This window comes from Embiotoca jacksoni, unplaced genomic scaffold (genome assembly GCF_022577435.1).
Source record: "Embiotoca jacksoni isolate LCO1_2020_lvr unplaced genomic scaffold, fEmbJac1.0.p SCAF_4, whole genome shotgun sequence".
Taxonomy (NCBI): Eukaryota; Metazoa; Chordata; class Actinopteri; family Embiotocidae; genus Embiotoca; species Embiotoca jacksoni.
Window position 1 is genome coordinate 16977892 of NW_027185392.1, and position 22604 is coordinate 17000495.

The 22604-nt window shown below is 43.0% G+C and overlaps 3 protein-coding genes and 2 non-coding genes across 6 annotated transcripts; 3 read left to right on the forward strand and 2 right to left on the reverse strand.

Annotated features, from left to right (window-relative positions):
* Window positions 1-13: 13 nt before the first annotated feature.
* On the reverse strand, window positions 14-5180 carry LOC138209410 (GRB2-related adapter protein-like). Its single transcript, XM_069167974.1, has 5 exons — window positions 4998-5180; window positions 4809-4906; window positions 4135-4254; window positions 1188-1497; window positions 14-1090 (listed from the first exon to the last, which is right to left on the reverse strand). The coding sequence occupies exons 1-5, from the start codon at window positions 5073-5075 to the stop codon at window positions 911-913; spliced, it is 786 nt and encodes a 261-aa protein (XP_069024075.1). The 5' UTR covers window positions 5076-5180; the 3' UTR covers window positions 14-910.
* Window positions 5181-5331: 151 nt separating this feature from the next.
* On the reverse strand, window positions 5332-14478 carry brat1 (BRCA1-associated ATM activator 1). 2 transcript variants are annotated; one of them, XM_069167968.1, is made up of 12 exons: window positions 14128-14478; window positions 13235-13383; window positions 13007-13154; window positions 12356-12809; window positions 10864-10974; window positions 10614-10705; window positions 10432-10535; window positions 10133-10340; window positions 9415-9494; window positions 8671-8755; window positions 8293-8579; window positions 5332-7686 (listed from the first exon to the last, which is right to left on the reverse strand). In XM_069167968.1, exons 1-12 carry the CDS (start codon window positions 14252-14254, stop codon window positions 6760-6762), a joined length of 2772 nt encoding a protein of 923 aa, XP_069024069.1. In that variant the 5' UTR covers window positions 14255-14478; the 3' UTR covers window positions 5332-6759. The 2 variants fall into 2 exon arrangements, with proteins under 2 accessions (XP_069024069.1, XP_069024068.1); XM_069167967.1 differs by having other exon boundaries at window positions 5540-7686; window positions 10432-10705.
* A 211-nt stretch (window positions 14479-14689) lies between these two features.
* On the forward strand, window positions 14690-22484 carry LOC138209407 (eukaryotic translation initiation factor 3 subunit B). The gene is made up of 19 exons (XM_069167971.1): window positions 14690-14900; window positions 16109-16301; window positions 16418-16537; window positions 16639-16696; window positions 16804-16932; window positions 17041-17198; window positions 17978-18109; window positions 18241-18307; window positions 18396-18442; window positions 18550-18760; window positions 18849-18921; window positions 19437-19559; window positions 19659-19737; window positions 19977-20115; window positions 20213-20338; window positions 20587-20664; window positions 21041-21149; window positions 21241-21353; window positions 21909-22484. Exons 1-18 carry the CDS (start codon window positions 14801-14803, stop codon window positions 21339-21341), a joined length of 2043 nt encoding a protein of 680 aa, XP_069024072.1. The 5' UTR covers window positions 14690-14800; the 3' UTR covers window positions 21342-21353; window positions 21909-22484.
* LOC138209721 (small nucleolar RNA SNORD60) lies at window positions 19812-19894 on the forward strand. Its single transcript, XR_011179191.1, has one exon. It is a non-coding gene; the product is annotated as a small nucleolar RNA SNORD60 (small nucleolar RNA).
* Window positions 20384-20469, forward strand: LOC138209720 (small nucleolar RNA SNORD60). Its single transcript, XR_011179190.1, has one exon. It is a non-coding gene; the product is annotated as a small nucleolar RNA SNORD60 (small nucleolar RNA).
* Window positions 22485-22604: the final 120 nt, after the last annotated feature.

The window sequence follows — 22604 nt, forward strand, 5'->3', positions numbered from 1 at the left end:
CAAGGTTACAGTATTTCTAACCAGATAAAATCAGTCTTTATTCAGTTTACTCACATTTATTACAGAGGAAGTCAGAGGTAAAGACAAGATGGTAAAACAAAGCAAACATGAAATTTGTTTTACTTTTAATTCATATTTTCAATACATGCTAAAGCAATTGTTCTTGTTATCAATTTATCGTGCAGTTAATTTATAATGGACCTATTAGTCTGCAAAATCTGAAACACAAGGAACTCAACAATGAATTCAAAGATGTTACATCTTTGAATTCATTGTTGACGAGCCGTTCAATATACAAAGGTATTCAGGTAATAATGATGTAAGACACGTAACGACACATAAAATCCTCTAATTTGAGCCATGAGACGAAACTGAAATCATAATGAAAAGGTGGCTTAAGAGAACTGCAATTTTGCATTGAACTCCAGCAGGATGGCAAAAGGTCTGGTAAGATGACTTCTTTTTAACGCCACAAGTATTTATGACTAAATAAGTGAGAATCAACAAACATCTGTGGGCATGATTTAGAGCTAACACTCAAAAAGTAATCGGGATGACGTGTGTGTGGTTTGATTGTGATTTTGTGAGTGTATGTGACATCACTTTTTTTTCACCAACTGTTTTTACCACAAACGGTGAGAATAACAGCAAAAATAGAAACAGGAATCTCTCATGTGAAATAGTTAAAGCCGTACCAACTTTGGCAGAAAGTACTGCGACCACAGGGCGCCGCCCCTCACAACTCACAGTGAGGAGCTGATTGGTAAAGGGCCTTCAACCAATATTGACAGTTGCTGCTCTGTTCATTGATTATGTGACTAATTGTTTCAGCACTTTAATCATCGGATGTCACTACAGCCTGACCGATAAGAGTCAGGACACAGCCACAGTATGAAGGGTTGATATGGCGTCAGTGGTACAGCGGCTGGACGTATTCTGGTGGAAAGACTCCGACGCGGCCTCGACAGCGCCCCCTCCAGCCCAGCGAGCTGGAGCAGTCCAGCAGGTCGATGATGTCGCCGCGCAGGAAGTGAAGGTGGGCGGTTTGAGCGGGAGTGTAGTCGCAGAGAGCGTGAGCCAGACGGGGCTTCTGCACAGAGACAGAGCCAAAGCATGACATCAGACAAACAGGTGTGTTTAACAGGAGCTGTTTATGAAGAAAAGTCACACTTCGTGGTTTGTAATACCTCTAGAAATGGTTCTCGCTGACGCGGGGAGGTTTGTCGCTCCAGGTGAGAGGGTTGGGAGTAGAGGCGGGCGGAGGGGATGGACTCCTGGGAGCTGCTTTTATAAGGGTTGGGGTAGGGGTTACGACCGTGGTGTGACAGCAGCTGAGGGGACGAGGGAGGATCTCTGAGGTAGACCACTTTCTCCACGGCGATGCTGTGAGTTCTGTAGAAATCCACCAGTCGGTTGAGGGAACAAAACCACTCGTCCCAGATGCAGTACTGACCGCTCCCCTCCAGGACCCGGAAATGCTCCACCCTGTCACCGTAGCTGCAGAATAAGATGATGTGGGCAAAAGAGAGTGAGAAAGGCGATGGGAAGAAAGGCAGGTTTATACTGCCACCGCTTTATTCCTCGGCCTGTTTCTTGGTTTGGGAGTTCACTCGGTATACCTCTCTGTCAGTGTGAGAAGTCAGACCACAAAACTCCAGAAGTGTGGGTGTGTCTCCGAAATCCTCACATGCTTTGAGTTAAAATGTCGACACGCACCCAAACAAATACATTAAGCTCACAGCGGTTAGTGTTAAGTCTCAGACCGACACAGTGTAACTCAATGAGACTAACTATGACAATACAAGGTGAAAGGTGGATAATAAACAGGCCCTGAAATTATAGGTTGAGCCATTTAAGTCATCAAATAATTGTTTCAGGGAAAAAATAATCCCACTCAAGAGTCCACAGCTATGTTACTGCTCTGTGAGCCTGAACATAGCTACAGTAGTACTTCGAGATAACATGCTAATGTTTAGCAAGTATTTATATTTGTGCATCTTTGTTTATTACAGAGAATGCTGACATTTGATACTTGGCACTAAACACAAAATACAGCTAAGGCTGACATTCAAATTTAGACAAATAAAAACTGTAAGCTATTAATGGCGCATGATGTAGGATCCCAGGAATCACTAAATATGTTAGGATTTTTTTTATTTTTTTATTTTTTGTCATACATCACCTTGATCTTTGGGTTTTGGACTGTTGGTTGGCCGAAACAAAACATTTCAGGGCATCACTTTTAGCTCAGGGAAGAAGTTTTATCACAATGTTTTAACATTTTATAGACATTATAGCAATGAATCAATTATTAACAATGAATATAACTGTTAGTTGGAGCTTCAATAATACACCACAGCCTGGTATTTTTGAGGCAAATACAATATGTTTATAACCATTGGAAATCTGACAGTTTGCATCATGTCTGACAAGCTGACTTGGGCAAAGCACATTCATTTTTGCAGTTCTTGACAAACCCCCCTTTTCTTTTTGTTTAGTTGTGCTGGTTATTACCATTAAAAACAGACAAATGAAACATAATGGTGCCTTCAGCTGTGAAAACCCTTATTATGAACTGAAAACCCTTATTATGAACTGAAGTGTCATCTAACACCTTTCCACTTTGTACATGATTTTTGTTGTGTTGTACCTTTTTGTTGGGAGTTTTGCCTTTGTGTCATTTTGTTTGTGTAACTATGTACACACTGTATTATACTTGAGTTTCAAACATGCACAATATACTGTTGCATTACTTAAAGGGAATCTGCTGATCTGATGTGCAACTGGTTGTCACATCAGTCCTTCCCTCCCTCACGCACCTGAAGATAATCCCTTCATTACTTAAAAGGGGCGACTGTAAGATCACCGTGTCCCAATTCCGTACTATTTACTAATTGTTTATGGTGTAATGTTCACCAAATACTCATATTTACAGTACAGTGGCAAAAAAAACTGTTTCTAAGCAGCAAATAGCACAATAACAATAATCAAATTATTACTTTGACAGACCAGTTTAACTGAGAGCAAAATGTTTTTCAAAAAAATTCAAGTTTTATTTTTTCCAGGGTTCCTGAAGCTGCTCAACAAACAACTATTAGTTATAATTTTTGGTAACTGTCAGAAGCTCACTCATTTCCTTTGTGCATCACAATGTGGAGCATCGAAAGCACACCTTAAATCAAGTGTTTTTAAACATGCATAAAATCTGTATGGTGTAGTATTTGTAGTTTTAACACGCGTGTAGTGTGTAACTGTTCCTGTTTTCAACACTTACACTCTGTTCTGAGCATTAACACCCTCAGCTGATTACATTCAGTATTACACTGTGGTGTTGCATTGTGTAAATGTCTGTGCACATTAATACATTAATAAAGCACACCACTTACCTCTCAGCCCTTGCAGGCCGACAGATGTTGTACCTTAAAAAATTCATATATGTGCAGTATGTACGTGCACCTCGGTGGTCTGTGTCGATTGCATAATGTACCTGAGTATAATTAAAGACTGTGGGGTGTTACGCAATGCCCCGATTATTGAACACGTTTAATTTAGCCGTAGTGATTAAATGAGTCCCACGTCACTTTGGTGACCCAATTTACACATCGTCCTCTCTCTCTCCATCACACACACACACACACACACACACACACACACTGTAGTGGTATCACGCAGCTGTGATATTTTTAGTGCAACGGCTTCTCATAGACCATATTTAAATAGTCTGACTGCCCACCGTGACACACACTCAAAGACACGTGGACGCTGTAACTTGCAAATGTGCTCGGTGAGATGGAAAATAAAAACCCGACTGCACACATCATATTATGAGGAGAATCAACCCATGTGTTTCATGCAGCATTTCTACTTGCACTGCATAATTTATCAACGAGGTGTGAAAGCTGTCGCTTGGGTTTTGAGATTTTGGCTGTAAAGACACGCTGTGGTACGAGTGGTGGGTGAGGGGGACATTTCAGCAGGGCAGCAGATTCAACATGTTAATCTAACTGGTGCAGCAGAGCGCACAAACTTCACAATATGGAAACAGACAACAGAGGAACGTTACGTCAGTCTCAAGCTTGAGATCTAACCAGATTCTGTATCAGTGACCTGAGCATGTGTGGTGCGTTCACTGACCTAACAGAGACAGAAAACTCTCCGGGAGCTGATTCACTCTCCCTCACCAGAAACACTCCAGTGTCCTGCCAACGCAGACGCTGCTCGGCCTCGTGCCTCGACACCGGTCCTGCAAACCACCTACGAGAACACACGCGAACATTTCAATTATTTCCTTCCTTTTAATGTACGGGGACATTTTGGGAATTAAAGTATTACTGCTGCTATTTAATCTGGCACATACAAGGGTACCCTTTAAATTAAATATCAACTCAGTTATGAAATCAGTGTTTCCCAAAATAGGGATGGGACCCAAAAAGGGGTCACAAAAGGATAAAAAGCACATCATTTTGTTAGTTTTTTAAAAACGTTTCTCAAATCTTTTCTTTTCATCATGTGAAATACCAAATACTTTCAGCTCAATTGACCCCTGATATACATTGAAATTATTAGCATTTAAATTAAGATCAGACCAGGGAAAAAAAAATCTCTTTCTGGTCAAAACACAGAGGGGTCACAAGTGGACACCTCGTCATTTTAAGGGGTGACACCACAAAGGTTAGAAACCACTGATGGTAAAAGAAGCAATCCTTATAAATTACATCAGATTAGCAGGAATGAATGCCAGTTTTCTACACTAAACAGATTTGTTGTTGTTTCTAAGTGTAACACAAGTGGACAAATGATCTCTTTACGGATGAGGGAGGAGAGACATGTAGTTCTCGGGCACGTAGCCACGCTTCCCCTGGATCTCTGCTGTGAACCAGCAAGAATCCTCCTCCATTTCTGTCACCTATAATACACATGCACACGCACAGTTACTCTACGTAAACATGCAGAAAAATTATTATCAGTGCATTAATATCCAATGTGCAGCTGCGTACCTTGATGATGTCTCCTTTGTGGAAGCTGATCTCGTCTGCTTCTGATGCTGCGAAAGAGAAAAGAGCCACAGCCTCCATCCCAGGCAGAAAAAGTAAGAGTGAGCCTCGACAACTGTTTCACTTCATGAATGAAGAGAGAGAGTACAGCGGAGTGATGATGCTCTTTGATAGGATGAGATAATCACTGTGTGTGTGTGTGTGTGTGTGTGTGTGTGTGTGTGTGTGTGTGTGTGTGTGTGTGTGTGTATGTGTGTGTAGCCGCTGATATCCTGCTCTTTAGTTAATGAGGAGAGTTTTCTGTGTGCATGTGTCTCTCTGTTCGTCCATGTGACCGAGTCAGGGAGTGTGGGAACACGTGGAGAAGCCGGCTGCCCTCTACATCTCCGTCTCTGCCGTCTACACTCTCAACTCTGGGGCTTTAATGAATCACTCCCACCAGGGAAATCAGTGACAGTGGAAGCTAGACACAGCGAAGGAATGAAGAGAACCTAAAATAGAGTGCAATGACCCTTTTTTTTTTTTTTTATTACAGATCTGGGCGGGAGTTAACTCAGTGGCTCCAAATGATTCACTCAATTCAAAATCTGAAAAGATACAAAAGGTTTAAAATGACAGTTTATCATGAAAAACAAAGGGGAATGCATGTTTCACAGCTATAACAGAAAATCAATGAGTTTCACCTTGTGATCGGAGTGATTATAAACGTCACATTACTCACCAGCTACAGCAATTAAGATCACTGTTGTCCCGAGTTCCCAAAACTTAAAAAGCAGAGTTAAAAACCTGCCCGGGTGAGTAATTCCCAAACATGATCTGAGCACAGTCACAACAACAGCAGATTGAGAGGACGCAGAACAGAACAGTGTGCTACAGATTCTCTGTGGTAAATGGGGAGGCAGTAAAATGGCTTCAATTACATCCACTTACAGTGTATTTATGTTTGGACAATTTGACAATGTGTGACAAACATTGTTAAAGGTCAGGTTGGACATGGTGGTGGTGGTAATTGTCTTCGGTATGGGGTTATGTTTGTTTTAAGTGTCTTACTCTTTCACCGAACACACTGTCCACACATTGTGTCTGTGAGAACAAAAACACTTTAATTCAGATCAATACAGCTGTCCACTTCCTGCTCTCCATACATGGTCTGTATAGACGGGGTGTGACTGTGTCAGCTGTCTGTGCTCATAGGGGGATGAGCAAAACAGACATGTGTGGTAGCCAAAGAGCTGCATCCACCACATAAACCACCAAAGAATAATTAATTAAATGAAGCAACAATAAAGATTTGGGTTTACAAAGACACAACCACGTCAGAACTCTGCTGATGATTTGTCAGTCCTCTGCTCAAAATACATACGACTGCAAACGTATCAAACTCCATCAAAGTCTTATAAAAGCAACATGGTATCATAAAAAAAGCCCCAAAATGTCAAAAAACCCTCCTTCTAAATCCTGTTATTTTCATATTATGTAGTATTAAATATTTTCAAAACTGCTGAGGTCCTTAACAGATGATCTTTTAGTCAATTAATGTCCTTTAGATTTTAATAAAAAGGGATTATACAATGCATTGCAAGTGTTTCTTGAAAATGTGACCTTGCTCAGACTCAGGTCTCCCCACTCGTGTTCACAACATACAAGTATGAATCAGCACAATCAGAGTGATTCCTCTCCAATACGAGCAACCTGAATATCACAGCATCATGAAGGCTGTGTGTGTGTGTGTGTGTGTGTGTGTGTGTGTGTGTGTGTGTGTGTGTTAGTAGCAGTCCACGATGACCTCCTGCCCTGCTTGTCTGTCCGGATGAGTGTGAGCAGCACTTGCAGTCAGTATGTCCTGCAGCAGGGAGAGGGGAGAGTTGTGGACGTGGTCACTGCTTTGTGTCAGGATGTCCAGCCTCTCGTCTAAACCCAGAGACCTCAACACGTCACACACACTTACACACACAGCGTGACCTTCTCCTGCCTCACCACAGTCTTCACAATCAACCACATCAGCTCCATTAAAACTTCTCTGAGCAGTGGAGTCTGCCTCTTCAGGCCTATTCTGCACCCCAAGCATCTTTCTGATCTCTTGTGCCCAACCCCGTCCAGGAAGTTCACAGGACACTCTGGCGACTGTTGCCATGGCAGCAGTTGCATCCAGGGCCCCGAGTGACAGAGGACAGATTGTCTCTCTGAGTGCTATCAGCAGTTGACAGGCTTTCAGACCAACAGGTCGATCACAGTCAACCAGACCACTCAACAAGGCTGAGATGACTCCCTGCTCCACCAGATTGTTCAACACACCGACCAGATCAGACTCCACATCCTGTGTGTGTGTGTCCGTGTGTGTGTGAGGTGTGTAGGTTTGGTTAGAAATCACAGCGTAGGGGTGTGGGTGGGCGGGACGTGAGTCGGAGAACTTCCTGTCACCGCAGTGACCTGAAAATGCTTCATCCAGCAGCAGCTCGGCCAGCTCCAGAGTGTGAACTTTGACCTCCCAGTCCAGATCGGCGCTGCCATGTGAGAGGATAGAGCGTACAGACTGCAGGAGGAGAGAGCAGTCGGAGGAGGTAGGCGGCGATGGAGGCGAGTGTGAGCAACGTGAAGAGAACCAGGCGATGATGAACCGCACAACAGCTCTCCTGGCAAATCCCTCGGTGTCCTGGGAGAGAATCTCAAGCAGCCGGGTCACTATTTCGGTCTGCAGGGACACACAAGTTCAGCTTTTCAATAGCAGTCACGTTTACATTGTACTATAAAGACCTGCCCTACACACTGACACGAGTGTTTTTCTAGTGTCATTCTGGCTGTTTGGATCAGCTCAGGTTAAAGTTGGGTGCTGGTGCGCTGAGAGTTACATGGGAACACGAAAGCCAGGATGCCAAAAAGATATCATTCAGACAGTCTGAAGAGACGCCTAACCAGACAAACAACACCGTGGGGAGCATCACGGGTGTGTGTTTGGTCTGAAATACAGATAAGTTAAACCCCCTGGGGTCTTTCCAGTCATAAATAACTGCAAAAGCACTCAGTTAAGATTTTTGATTGGCACCTAAAGCTTTGGGCTACACGTCTGAAGAAACCAAACACCCACATATTTTAGTGACAAAAAAAAAGAAGACTAAAATGCTAGAAACTCTTGTAATTTACTATTTACTAATGTCTACAGAGCAACAAGTTTAATGTAAGGGACTTACATCAAACAATTAGGGAAAAAAATAATTTGATGTAAAAGAAATGTTTATCCTTCTTTCCTATCCACCACAAATTTATTGTCAGAGTCAAATGTGAGGTAATTTCTGCCCACCTGCTCCGGTGAGAGTGCTGCCCCCTGCTGCCAGCTATGCGACAGTGTCTGTGCCAGTGCGGAGATGGCGCTGGCTCTCACGTAGCTCTCTGGATCCTGCAGCGCCTCCTGGAGGAGCGGGATGGTACAGCAGCGGCCGCCCAGCAGCGCCTCAGACGCGTCGCACGCTTTCTCGGCAGCGGTCTGATACACAGGCACCACAGCCAGGTGTCCCAAAAACTCCACGGTGGAGTCTCTCACCTCCCAGCGCATGTCACACGCACGCTTCCTCACCACCTGGAGGACATCTAACAGGGACACGTGGACAGTGTCAGCCCCGTTGTCCGTGTGAGGATCTGATGTATTAACTTCAGTGCAGAGGCTGCTGGTGGGCTTTACCTCGTCTGAGCTGCTCTGTTATAGAGGAGAGGTCGGTGCAAACACTCATCCACTTCACTAAGGCCTGGTAGGATTTATGCAGCACCTGACAAAAAAACACAGATACATGATACAAAACCTCATGAGGGACTTTTTTTTTCCTGAACCATTCCCCGTCTCGCTTTAATTCAGGAGACTAACACAACCAACATACATCATGCACAGCACATGCAGCCTACAGTATCTATGCAAGCTTCTATGCGTATCTCTGTGATGTAAAGAATCTAACATCCAATAACACTGTGAGAATCAAAGGTTTGGAAGATCTAACTGTGAGGTGAAGAAGTTTAACATGTTTAAAAACAGCTTGAGACACTCAGACTCATGAAGTCTTCTGCTGGTTGGTTTGACCCTTTTTGTTTCAACCGAAAAAGTAAATCATAATGCTTGAGTGCACGATGATATTTTAGACAATCATTTGGTTACAACTTAGCGGCAACAGTTGTGTTTTTTTTTTTCCTTTTTTAACAGGACCTGGCCTTCTGCTCTGGATCTCCCACTTTTCTGTGGAAAAACGTTACTAGCCTGCACAAAGCCCGGATCTCAACCTCATCTAACGCTGTTAGGATGGAGTGAAAACCCCACCACAAGCAGTGAGGCTCTGATGTTTGAGTATCCAGGTACGTATGGATGTAAAATGTAGGAAACTGTTCACACAATATCAATAAAAAAAAAAAAAAAACACATGCAAACATATAAACTTACAGTGGGGTCAGAATCAGGATTGTTCAGATATTGTAAGAGAAGAGTGAACACTTCTATCAGCTTCACTTCAGCTCCTGAAACTGAAACACACACACACACACACACACACACACACACACACACACACACACACACAGGAAATATTCATGATAACATTGTCATGCTCATTTGGTATTTCTTTTCGATTATATTTTGAACAGGAGTGTAATTAAACTTTTCTAACTGAATATTAATACCTGCATAGCAGATACATCTGTACTGAGAAAAGACCTCTTTTATAATGTACAGTTTCACTATTCACTTTAGGTGTTTCACAATTCAAACTGGATTTGCATAACTCCACATTTTATATTTCCTAGTTCAGGTGAATTCAGGTGAAATCTGCTGGCGCTGACTTTGCTTAGTCCACCAAAGACATTTTATTAGGCTTAAAACTTTCTGATAAAGCTGATAGTTACATCTGGCCCCGGTGGCTCTGAACCACCCCTTAGTTCTGCTCTCTTTTACTCTCCATGCATGTTGTTTTAACATCTCCTTAACATCCATGTTTGAAGTGATTGTTCATGATTTCATTTGCTTGCTGTCTGTCCGGGTCTATGTATTGTAATTGTGATTGTGAAGTGTATTGGCACCGTGATCCATGGTGATTGCACTTCAAATAATTGATTGATTAATTCTGTCTGAAGAACCACATATTGTAAACTATATATAGTTTTACCTGGGCTGCTACTGAGAGCCGTCAGAGCCTCTAGAGCACATTTCTGAACTTTTCCATTGCCAATGACATTCCTGAAAACTTCACTAGAGCCAGCAGATGAAGAGGAGAAAGAGGAGGAGGAAGAGGAGGAGTCTCCGCTGCAGAGCCTCAATAAAGACAGAACTGCAGTGACAATTAAACCAGGAGGACAGGGGAGGCAGTCACGATCCTGAGGGAGAGAGACAGAAAGAAAAGTCTTTTCATGCATAAGAAATACAGCAAATGCTCTCTCTGCTACTCCGTCCTGTCACTCTGCTCACCATGAGAGTGATCTGTGGTGTGTTTGTGAGACACACACAGATCAGGGAGATGCAGGAGGTTTTACTCTTCAGCTGCTGCACCATTGAACACCGATGCTCGTCCGCTGCAAAGACAGAAAATATACTCAGTCGCATAAAAGCTAAATAACAGACTTCATTAGTTACAAATATGTACGTGTTACCTGCACTGTTCGTGCCCAGCAGAGTCAGGCCGGTAATAATGTCGAGGGGTAACAGCAATATTCTCACAGACTGAGCTGTGTGGACTCGGTCACTTGAAAGCAAACCAGAAGAAGGTAAATAAACACGGCATCCGGGAGCATTTGTGAATACATATGACATTGGCAGCTTGTTTTTGACAGACTGAGGCTGTGCTGCTGAGGGAGACGCCACAGTGTGCAGCCGAACGTGAAGCTGTGAACAAATGCTTACTGATGGCCTCTGCGGAGAGAAGCAGTAGCAGCACGAATGAGGTCAGCAGGCTTCTTCATGTTCAGCATGAATGATAGAAGACGAGTGAGGCGTTGGTCTGGTTCATCAGTGCTGAGGAAGCAAACATGGAGAGACATCCGAAACTGAAGCCACACTTCAAAAGCTCACTTGATTTGAGTTATTACGTATTTTCTTTCCTCCTTTAAATGTTTATGCAGCAGCAGTTTTGATAGTCGACAGCTGTGACAAATCCAAACTGAATATTCTTTTCTCAGCAGGGTTTCTGGATGTAAGCGACAAAATTAAGTTTAGTCAAAATAGTCACTCTGCATAATAAAAACAAATACACTATTGCCATCAGATTTTAGACCTACTGTACATTTAATGTTAGTATAAAATAGTGGCGTATGTAGTGCATACAAAATTCTGATGTACAGAAGTATAGATGCCTCTAATGAACATGTAATTTTTTTAAATCTTGTATTTGCTCTCAATACAAACTACGAAGAAGAATATTTTTTGGCATTTTTTCTTTTATGTGTATAATCGAAGGGTCAAACGTAGGGTGAGATACAGGGTTTGACATGAAACACTGGTATCGGCCTGAAATTAAAGGAGGGACATTGCAGTTATTGTATCCTTTCTACTGAGGTGCTTCCTAATTTTTTCATGCATTTTTAAATGCTGGTTTTCATATTCTTTATAGTTTAAGCACAATACAGCAGAGAGTTAATGCACATCTCCCAAATTTGCCTCTCTGAGTCACTCTGGTAAACATAACTCACTTTTATAACTTTATATTTGGATAATTGCAGATCTCCGACAGATGTGGATTTGAGGTGAGGTGATGGAGCTATTTAAAAATCTAATGACTGTGTTTATAATATTGTGACATTTAAAATTTTGATTTAAAAAAAACCCATAAGAAACGAATCAGCACTAAAATACTCTGTGATGTTACTGTAGGAAAACCATCGGTGTAAATAAAATCAGTGACTCCTTTCAGCTGCTTCAGTCTCACGCTGGTTCACTGGTACACCGTCATGGCTTACTGGGATATTTATAGAGAACAGAGAGATTATTTACTGTAATTTGTAGCGGCTGTGCATTTCCTACTCTGACAAATACAAATTTGTGCTATAAAAAAAACCTCTTGTAGTATTCAGCCTGGTAGCTCCTTTCTTATCAATATAAATGATCTACGTAGCATCCAGCAAATCAGAGCAACACAACATTAGACTTCCAGGAGGCCTATGAGGTGTTTCATCCCGCTTTTACCTATTTAAAAAAAAAAAATTGTCCCATTAGTTCCTGTTATTATAACATTGTTGTCTCTTAGTTTTGTTTCCTCTTGTTGCTTTCTTTCAGATGGTCTTGGTGATCAGTCGCATCAGCTTGTGTATTATGTGTAATGTGCATCTTTTACAGTTCATATGACGAGTGTCTTCACGTCAAATTATCCGGAGGAGACAGCAGCAAGAGAGAGGTTTACCTGTACGCAGCTAGAAGGACGTCCATCAGAGGCAGCGTGAGTTGACTGTAGTCTGCTGTGACCAGTTCCTCCAGAGAGTCCACGACTGTCTGCAGCAGCTTGTCCCTCAGAGGACGCCCGGACTGGTCCAGGAGCAGCGCCAGCAGTTTGAGAATCTGCAGACTCTGATGAAGCTGTGTGTTTTCTTTGGGAACCAGTGATTTTTTTAGGTACTCTGAGATCGTCATGACCATCGCAGTGCTATCTTGGTTGGTTTCCATGGTGACACCTGTTTCTATGTCTGTGATGGAGGCGCATGTCCTGCTGTGGTTTTTTTCTTTCTTATCTACACCGTTACATCCTCCAGACGAGACAGGCTGACAGAAGAGCAGGACTTTGGCGAGCATCTGATTGGCAGCTGAGGCAACGAATAGACTTGTGTCTGTCTGGAGTTGCAGCAGCGGCTCGATGAACTCTGGAGAATCAAACATAAAAAACACATGTATGACAATGTGCCAGAATTTAAAAAATGAAATGATAAAAAGCTCAGTCTGAACTATGAATTCATGCCCATCGTACATACAATATTTACTGTTGAATACAGCACATTTTCCTCTTATTAAATTTAACTGTGAGGTGAGATGGTTTTAATTTTCTGACATGACAGCTCACCTGCTTGTACAAAGAAACTGAGAGCCTTTGGGTGCTGCAGCATGGTCCTTAAGCCCTGAATCCAGCCAATCCGTAAACAGGGATCCTCCCAGAGTCCTGCTTCCTGCCAGTGCTGAAGGTTGAAGACCCGGTCGAGAAGTGAGCACTCCTGCAACGGGGGGCATCATCACAGCGGCGGGTTAGAGATGGCTGGATTTACACCAGTTTAGTAAAAGAACCGGGTGTCACCTGCAGAACTTTGAAGCCATCCTCGTCGGCAGCCACTAAGCCGGTGAGTTTCAGAGTGAAGGAGAGGACGCCGGGGTCCGAGGCTGTGTCGTTAACCACAGTGGATACGAATTGAAGCAGGCATGGACAGGTCTCCAGCAGAGATGCGCCTTCATTGGGTGAAAAGACAGTGATACAGATTTACTATCGATCTACAACCCCAAGGAAAATACCCACTCTTCCTTTTACCCTTTGTACAAGATGTATGCATCGCCACACATCATAGCTTCATTTGTAAACTCACATTTTGTTTTGGAGTATGCTTCTAAAAGATAAAATGATAACAGCTGTAAAAGGTATCGAGCTAACAGGTAACAATGCGGGAGCCCTCTGAAGGCCCTTAGCAATTCAGTTTAGTGCTGAAACATTTAGTGATTAGTTGATCCTCAGAAAAATAATAGTTTTAATCACTTTCAAGCAAAAGTGCAGGAATTCCAGATTCTTAAATGCGCTGATTTACTGCTTTTATTAATTTCATGTGATGTTAGGCTGAATATTTTTGACCTTTGGAAATTTTGTTGTACAAAGCATGCAACATTTTTATGCAGAAATCAATAAAAATTATTGAATGATTGAGGGCTCAAAATAACCATTTACTTCACTGTAATTCAGTATATATTGTATATATTGTGCTTTGGTTGTGCTCAATAAACAAAACACGGTCAACTGTGAGCTACAGTGTTTGTCAGCTTTGCTCAGTTTACATCCATCTGGCTGTTTCTGCAACGGAAAAGTCCCCCAATTCACCACAGAAACAAACACGTGAAATGTCCACCTGACAGGTGAGGGACGAGGAGGAGGAGGAGGAGGAGGAGAAAAGACCATACTGTCCCACCAGGTTCAGTTCTACTAACCAGCCTCGGTTCGCGCTGTGAACCAGTCCAGCAGTTTCTCCAGGCTGGTGTCATCGGGCAGAGAACTCCCTGAATCCGCCAGCACCTCACAGACCCGGGGCAGCAGTGACACACACTCCCGGTCCATGGTTCCGACACGTGTGTGTGTGTGTGTGTGTGTATACGTGTTTTATTAAATCGTCTCTTTATATCTATCTTTTACATTGCAGCCGACACACCTACCACTGACTCACACAAATAAAAAAAAAATTAAAGTAGAACCTAAATTATAATAAATTGAACGAGCTAAAAGTAGTTTGTTTCCGATTACTTTTGATATACGTCCATCTCGCGGGAAATTGTTTCGGATCGACCCGCAAAGCAGCTTCGCTTTACTTCCTTATTTCAGCGCGTGTCCTAACAACGGCAGCGGCGCTCTTCACTGATCTCCAAGCACACGTCGAGGTGCGTTAAGCTGCTCCCTTCCGGCTTGATATCGATCCGTATGGTTTACAGATCTACTTGTCCTGCGCAGCCTCCCCGCGCACCCGCGAGCAGGTTCCGGTGTTGAGTTTCCGTCTCGTCGTCCATTTTCACCGATTCGCACATGGTGTCGCACCGGCCGAGCACCGCCAGCCCCTTCATTTTTTAGGATTTTTGCTCCGTTGTAGCGAGAAATCCGTCTCGTAGTTAAATGCAAGATACTGTGGATATGGTGGACGACCCCGAGTACGACGAGGAGGAGCCCTCCTTCAGCGACCCGGAGGACTACGTGGATGACGTCGATGATGAAGGTGAGCGGGAGCAGGAAACGCGCCGGCTTTCGGGCCCTGTTGCTAACAGCTAGCTTCTCGCTCAGCTGTGGCGGCACTTCAGATGCTGCAAAGCCAGCCAGCGTGTCGCTTTTTCTCGCCGGGACTTAGAAATAGTATCCGATGAACAATGTTTACATATTCAAGGATAAGTAACGAGAATAATAATAATAAAAAATAAAAAAAAACAGCGACATAACCATTTATCCACGAAGGTAGCCCCGACATGACGTTATCTCGCTTCACTGGACGTCTGTTGAAGCCTCACCCACAGCTCGGACACTGTGGCCTCGTCTCTGAGCTGGAAAACTGAAACAACTCACCAGTACAGCGAAGCTAAAAGGAAACACGACCATTGAATAATCTGTGAACAAATGAGTAATAATAAAGACAAACCAGACCCTGCAGGCTGAGGTGATTATAACTAATACTAACGCAGGTTGGAGGGCAGCTTGCTCCTTAAAGCCTCCCAGTTATTAAGGTCATTAAAATACCACATCAAACTCACCCTTTTTCTTTTTCTTTTTTTTGTGTGTGTGTGGATGTTTTGTAACTAAAATATAATAGTAATGCTTAGATTAATTTCCCAGGTTATGTACATCACCGATGGTCTGTCTTTGGAGAAACGTTTTAAGAGTATTTCTGTTGAATTGTACTTCATTATATTGAAATAATATCTAGAGTTGCAATGATTGGTCAATCTTATCAGTTGATTGACAGAAATTAATAATCAACTTTTTTTTTATAAGGGAGAAATCATTTTGAGTCATTTTTAATGAAGGAATTGCAAATAAATCTGATTCCAGCTTTTCTGAATGTGAAATTGTTCCTTTACTCCACTGTAATAACAACAGCCTCAACATTTTGTCCACTCATCTGCAGTTCTTTTCAGCCCTTTTGAATCAGAATACATCATTTTGTTGTACTTAATACACTCGTAATACATTAATCTGTTTTCTAAAGTAAGCCCTTCAAGCCTCTGTATGTCTTAATCTCTCACCGTACATATGACATCTTGGAAATTAGCTGTCAATATGTAGTACTTTCCATTAAAATCATAAAGTAAGTTGAACTGAGAGTTATTAGGGCATACAAATATAACGAGGAGCTCAGACCAACACAGACTGATAAGAAACTGCTGTTATCACTGCTCCATCTAATCCTCCCAACCCTCCTCCTTCACTCTTCAGAGCTGCTGGAGGACATCCTGAGGGAGAAGCCCCAGGAGGCTGATGGCATAGACTCGGTGGTGGTGGTGGACAACGTCCCTCAGGTGGGCCCGGAGCGTTTGGAAAAGCTCAAGAACGTCATCCACAAGATCTTCTCCAAGTTCGGCAAGATCACGACCGAGTTTTATCCGGACGCTGATGGCTTGACCAAAGGGTACAGTGACCCTGTCGTTTCAGATGTGTTTTCTTCTTCACTCTGTTCTGGGGGTTTACTGTCATACCGTTGAATTGAAGATGTAAAACAGACTTCTTCTTTTTTCCCCCTTGTAGATACATCTTCTTGGAGTATGCTGCTCCTACTCAGGCCCTTGAGGCGGTGAAGAGCGCAGATGGATACAAACTCGACAAACAGCATACGTTCAGAGTCAACCTCTTCACCGACTTTGACAAGTACGTTTGCAATATCAGCCAAGACGAGCGATAAACTTCTACAGATATGCAAACAAATGTGGGCTACATGCAGATAAATATTGTTTGTTTGTTTTGCTCAGGTATATGAACATCAGTGATGAGTGGGAGACTCCTGAGAAGCAGCCTTTCAAAGACTTTGTGAGTTTTTTTTAATTACTTTTTGCTCTCAATCATAATTCAATTCATTGGTATATTATTCTATCCTGTGAGCTCCATTAACTCTCTGTGTGTGTGTGTGTGTTCAGGGTAACATGCGTCATTGGATTGAGGACCCAGATTGCCGGGACCACTACAGTGTGATCTACGAAGCTGGAGAGAGGACCGCCATTTTCTCCAATGACGCTAAAGAGCCAATCACAGCTGAAGAGAGAGCTGTAAGTTATTTACTGGGCACACAGTCAGTGTAGGACTAATAGGGTCATGTTAATCATAATTCACCAGTAGTCATTGGTTACCTAATTTGCTTTGGTGCTTTGTTCCAGCGCTGGACTGAGACGTACGTCCGCTGGTCTCCTAAAGGAACCTACCTGGCCACCTTCCACCAGCGGGGCATCGCTTTGTGGGGCGGCGAGAAGTTCAAGCAGATCCAGAGGTTCAGCCATCAGGGCGTGTCCCTTATCGACTTCTCACCATGCGAGAGGTAATCAACACTGTCAGCCAGTACTGATCCACAGAAACACATCCCCCACCCAGCCGTTACTTCTTACCTTGTTTGGTCACAAATGATGATCCCATTTACATATACATACATATATTAATAATCTTCTGCCCTTCTTCTCTCCTGTAAAGAAATTAGAAACTTTACACTCAAATTATATTCTTATTTAGGTTATATTGATTTGTATTATTTTCCATATTTTTCAGCAGAGGAGACATGTATAGATATTATAGCTCTTATCTTTATCAGCATGCAGCCACATCAGGATGCAAATTGAAAATGCAATGCATCATGGTGGCTCAGTGGTTACTACTATTACCTTACAGCAAGAAAGTCCTGGGCTCAAACCTCCAGGGCCTTCCCCATGTCCTTTCTGTGTGGAGTTTTCATGTTCTTCTGTGTTGGCATTGGTTTCTGCCAGGTTCTCTGGTGTCCTACTACATTGACAGTATGTCAGGGTTAATAATACTCCTGTCTGAACCCTTGGCCAAGGCACTGGCAGAAGCAACTGGAGTTGGTCCGCAGACACTCCCCCCTCTCTTTCCGGTCTGTCTCTGTACCTTTCAAATAAAGGCAAAAATGCCCCCAAAAACATCCTGCGCATAATGTGCACCATGACCTTGTGACAGCACAAAGATGCTTCATGTGCAGCTAAAGCCTTCCGAAGATGTGCCGAGGCGGCGTCTGAGCGATGGATAATTTTAGATGAAGTGTGTGAGCGGAGTGTCTGAAGCGTCCTGTGTGGTTGTGATTCCTTTCAGGTACGTTGTGACCTTCAGTCCACTGATGGACACCAAGGAGGACCCACAGGCCATCATCATCTGGGACATCCTGACTGGACAGAAGAAGAGAGGCTTCCACTGCGAGAGCTCTGCACACTGGCCAATTTTCAAGTGAGAACATGACTTTTTTTTTTTTTTTTTTTTTTTTTTTTTTTTTTAGTTCTTGTTAAAATCTCATCTGCTTCACATTTGCTGCTCCAGCAGTGTTTGGATGTGTGTTAATGATACATACTTGTTCTCAGATGGAGCCATGATGGGAAGTTCTTTGCCAGGATGACTCCAGACACGCTGAGCATCTATGAAACTCCAGTATGTAGACTTTTAAAACCAAATACAATTATATCTAAGTCAATTGTGAAAGAGATATTAAAGGCTTTTTTTTCCTGCTGTTTTTCAGTCGATGGGTTTGCTGGACAAGAAGAGTCTCAAGATTACCGGAATCAAGTAAGAGTCCTTGATTATGCTTTTGTGACCTGTGTCTAATAATTACATGATTTAAATTGTGGCAGCTGTCTATATAGATATATTGATAAGAATTTGTGTATGTACAGGGACTTCTCCTGGTCTCCTGGTGACAACATCATAGCATTCTGGGTACCTGAGGACAAAGACATCCCAGCCAGGGTGACTCTGATGCAGCTGCCTTCCCGTCAGGAGATCCGTGTCCGCAATCTCTTCAATGTCGTCGACTGCAAGCTGCACTGGCAGAGAAATGGAGATTACCTGTGTGTGAAAGTGGACAGGACTCCAAAGGGAACACAGGTACTCCGAGCAAGACAGGAAACAGCTGACTCCTCGCTGGAAAAAAAATCAAATGCTAATTGTTTTTTTATTGTTTTTTTTTTTTCAGGGTGTTGTTACCAACTTTGAAATCTTCCGCATGAGAGAGAAGCAGGTTCCTGTTGATGTGGTGGAGATGAAGGGTATGAACACGTGTACGTGTGTGTGTGTGCGCATTAGGGCTGTCACTTCTTCACATTTAAACCAATATCGAATGACACGCAATTTATTTGAAATAATTTGACTGAATTAATTCACTTGTCAATATCTTTGTTAGTTCCTTTGTCGTCTACTGATAGAAGCCAAAATACTTACACGCACTGCTTCTTGGAGGTTTTGGTTTTGTGATTGTCTGCTCTGCACAGGTTTGAATGCTCTTTGTCTGATCAACAACTAATAATCATATCAGGTCAAATAGGGGCTGCAATAGATCAATCTGGTGGTGATTTGTTAGAGCGCCCTCTGCTGGATGACAAGGCAAACTACTTCAAACGGTCTGCTGCACATATGCACTGTAAATTTTGAGTTTGAACGTTAATAACGTTTGAATGAATGTTTGAATAAAAAGTGACAACCCTCGTGTGCATACAAACCAGCCATTGGTAAGTCTTTCCCACGGAAAAAACCTGATGTTATTCTTATGTTGTTTTCCTTTTAGAAAGCATCATAGCGTTTGCATGGGAGCCCAACGGCAGCAAGTTTGCTGTTCTCCACGGAGAGTCTCCCAGAATCAACGTCTCCTTCTATCATGTCAAAAACAATGGCAAGATTGAGCTCATAAGTGAGTAGATCAGACAGATATGCCAACTCATGGCTGAATGCTGCTTCGTCTGAAGGCTCCTTTCAACTTCCACTGAATGTGCCCCTTTGCCACTTGCAGAGATGTTTGACAAGCAGCAGGCCAACAGTATCTTCTGGAGCCCCCAGGGACAGTTTATGGTGCTGGCTGGACTCAGGAGGTCAGTTTTATGTGTGTGTGTGTGTGTGTGTGTGTGTGTGTGTGTGTGTGTGTGTGTGTTTGACGGATAAAAGAAGCCGATGATGATGAACTTAAACAACTTTTCTGACACCTCGTATGAGAGCTCAGCTCCTGATTCTAACGCTCATCTGAGGCTCATGGTATTTTAAATCTGCACTGATGAGTGCTTTTGTACGTGGGAGTAACCTTCACCTGTTCCGTGTGTGTGTGTGTTCGCAGTATGAACGGAGCTCTGGCCTTCGTGGACACATCAGACTGCACCCTGATGAACATAGCAGAGCACTATATGGCCTCTGACGTGGAGTGGGACCCGACCGGTCGCTACGTCGTCACCTCCGTCTCCTGGTGGAGTCACAAGGTAGATGCTGCGACACTGGCAACACTCGACTCTCGACTTGTGTCCAAACTTGTCCTGTCCCTTCATTCACATTTACTTTACCTTCATGCGTGTTTAGGTGGACAATGCGTACTGGCTGTGGACGTTCCAGGGCCGTCTCCTTCAGAAGAACAACAAGGACCGCTTCTGTCAGCTGCTCTGGAGGCCCAGACCTCCCACCCTGCTCGGCGGTGATCAGATCAAGGTACATTTTTTGAAAGTAATCTGTACACTGTGTGGGTGTGGGTGGAGCCAGTGATGACAAATAAAAAATTTTCTGACACCTCGTATGAGAGCTGCACTGCGGCTCCTGATTCTAACTCTGACCTGAGGCTCACAGCAACAACATCCCTATGCAACACATATAAATGAGACTGGGATTTTTGTTTTCATTTGCAGCTCTGAAATCTTCCTTTACACTAAATATGCTTCTGTTACACTCTTCTCTTGCAGATAATCAAAAAGGATCTGAAGAAATACTCAAAGATCTTTGAGCAGAAGGATCGTTTGAGCCAGTCCAAGGCCTCTAAGGTTTGACCCGTTGCTGTTCTTTAACATATGCTGTTCACGTTTATATATTAACTTTTTTTTGGTAGAGTCTGTTGGGAGTGGGGGGGGGCTCTCGCAACTATCTGGGACCTTTCGGTGTTTCCTGCTGCCTCATTGACCAGTTAAAACAGTGTTAATATACATTTCTGTGTGTTATTTAGACTAGATAGTTGCAGTTCAATCATCTTTGTGTCTCATCTGAAAAGTCCAACTCTCTTTGTAGCATAATTGTAAAGTCAACCCCAGAGGGTCATTCACTGGGCTTTAGTTCAGTGGTCAAGTGATACAAGCTGCATGTTGATGATCCCAAACACAAGTCTTGTGTTATGAAGCTGAAAATGTTTCTGTGTGTGAGTAGGAGCTGGTGGACAAGCGCAGGGCCATGATGGACGACTACCATCGCTACCGGGACACAGCGCAGCAGATCTATCAGGAACAGAAGAGCACCCGCCTCGAGCTCAGAGGAGGTGGGACCTTTCACTTCAGTACCGCTCAACCGTCACTTCACCGCCCAAGTCTTCATTAAAGAGATATTGACCTTCTCTGTGTGTGTTGCAGGAGTGGAAACCGATGAGCTGGACAGCAATGTGGACGACTGGGAGGAGGAGACCATTGAGTTTTTTATCAACGAAGAAATCATTCCCCTTGGAGATCTGTAGTCCCCTACGCAGGTAACATTTGAACTGCACATGGAGGCAAACACAAAGCTGGATTTTTTTGAAACAGCTTTCTGTCTCAACTTCATCATTACGTCGTCTGTTCTCGGCATCAAATGAAAACTTTTTTTTTTTTCTCATTTTACTTTGTTTTTATCTATCAATGTAGATAGTTTCAGTTTTATGTGCTAATGATTTAAATATCTTCCTATGAAAATTCAGTCACCGTCCCAGTATAGTGAGGCTGAATGCATTTTAGTTTGGGCAGCTCAAGGCACTTAAGAAGCTGCTGCAAATCTTAATGATGAAAAATGTGCCATCACTGTAACCTGAAGTACACGTTGTCATCAGTTGTCAAAGACTAATAGAAAGTGACTGCATTTTGTAACTAGTGTTATTTTTCTATACTAAAAAAAAACAAAAAACTTTAAACAAAATACAATTATTTCGTAACATTTTGAAAAATGTGACATGATCAGTTTTAGTGTATCCCTCCCTCTTTCCCTGTTCATAATATTATCCCTAAACACTGACATCTTCTCACTGTACTGAACCTGTTCTCTCTCTCAGTCCATCCGTTTTTGTGTGGAAGAAGGAGAGAAGAACTGCGTCATTGATCGGAGAAGGACGACAACCACGCAGCGAATCTTGGGGGATCAACTTGAGCCTCAATATTCAACTTTAGTGACATCATCAAAGCACGCCTCAAGGATCTGCAGCCACATCGAGGGACAGGAGAGGATACTTAGTATTTTATATTTTCTCTTTGTCTCTCACCATCATCTACCCTGATTTTTTTTTTTTTTTTTCCTTCTCTGTGGAACTTGATATTTAGTAATACTGGCTCCTCTTTTCTATTCATTAGTTGGAGACGCTCGCTCTCTAATCTCAACCCCGTCTCTGATTGGACCTTCTTCCTCCTGCGGTTGTGTCTGAGCTAGCCTCACCATGCTAGTCTGTTACTACCGGGCAGCACAGAGTGCCATTCCAGTGGGGGGTGGAGGTGTTGTGACTAAACAAGTAGCCTTGTTAATTAATGTGCTGATGGGGCGCTATAGTGGCCTGTATCCTCCTCCTTTCAGACTCGGCTTTCACACAGGGAGGGGGTGCGCAGTGGGAATAACTTTAAATAAACATTCAAACACACCTGGCTCACTTTGGTTCTTTATTATAGTGGGAATCCTGGTGTGTTCAAACCTGACACTGAAATCCAACCATGATACTAAACATAGAGGTGGAGCTGATTAGTGATCAACGTATCAGTCG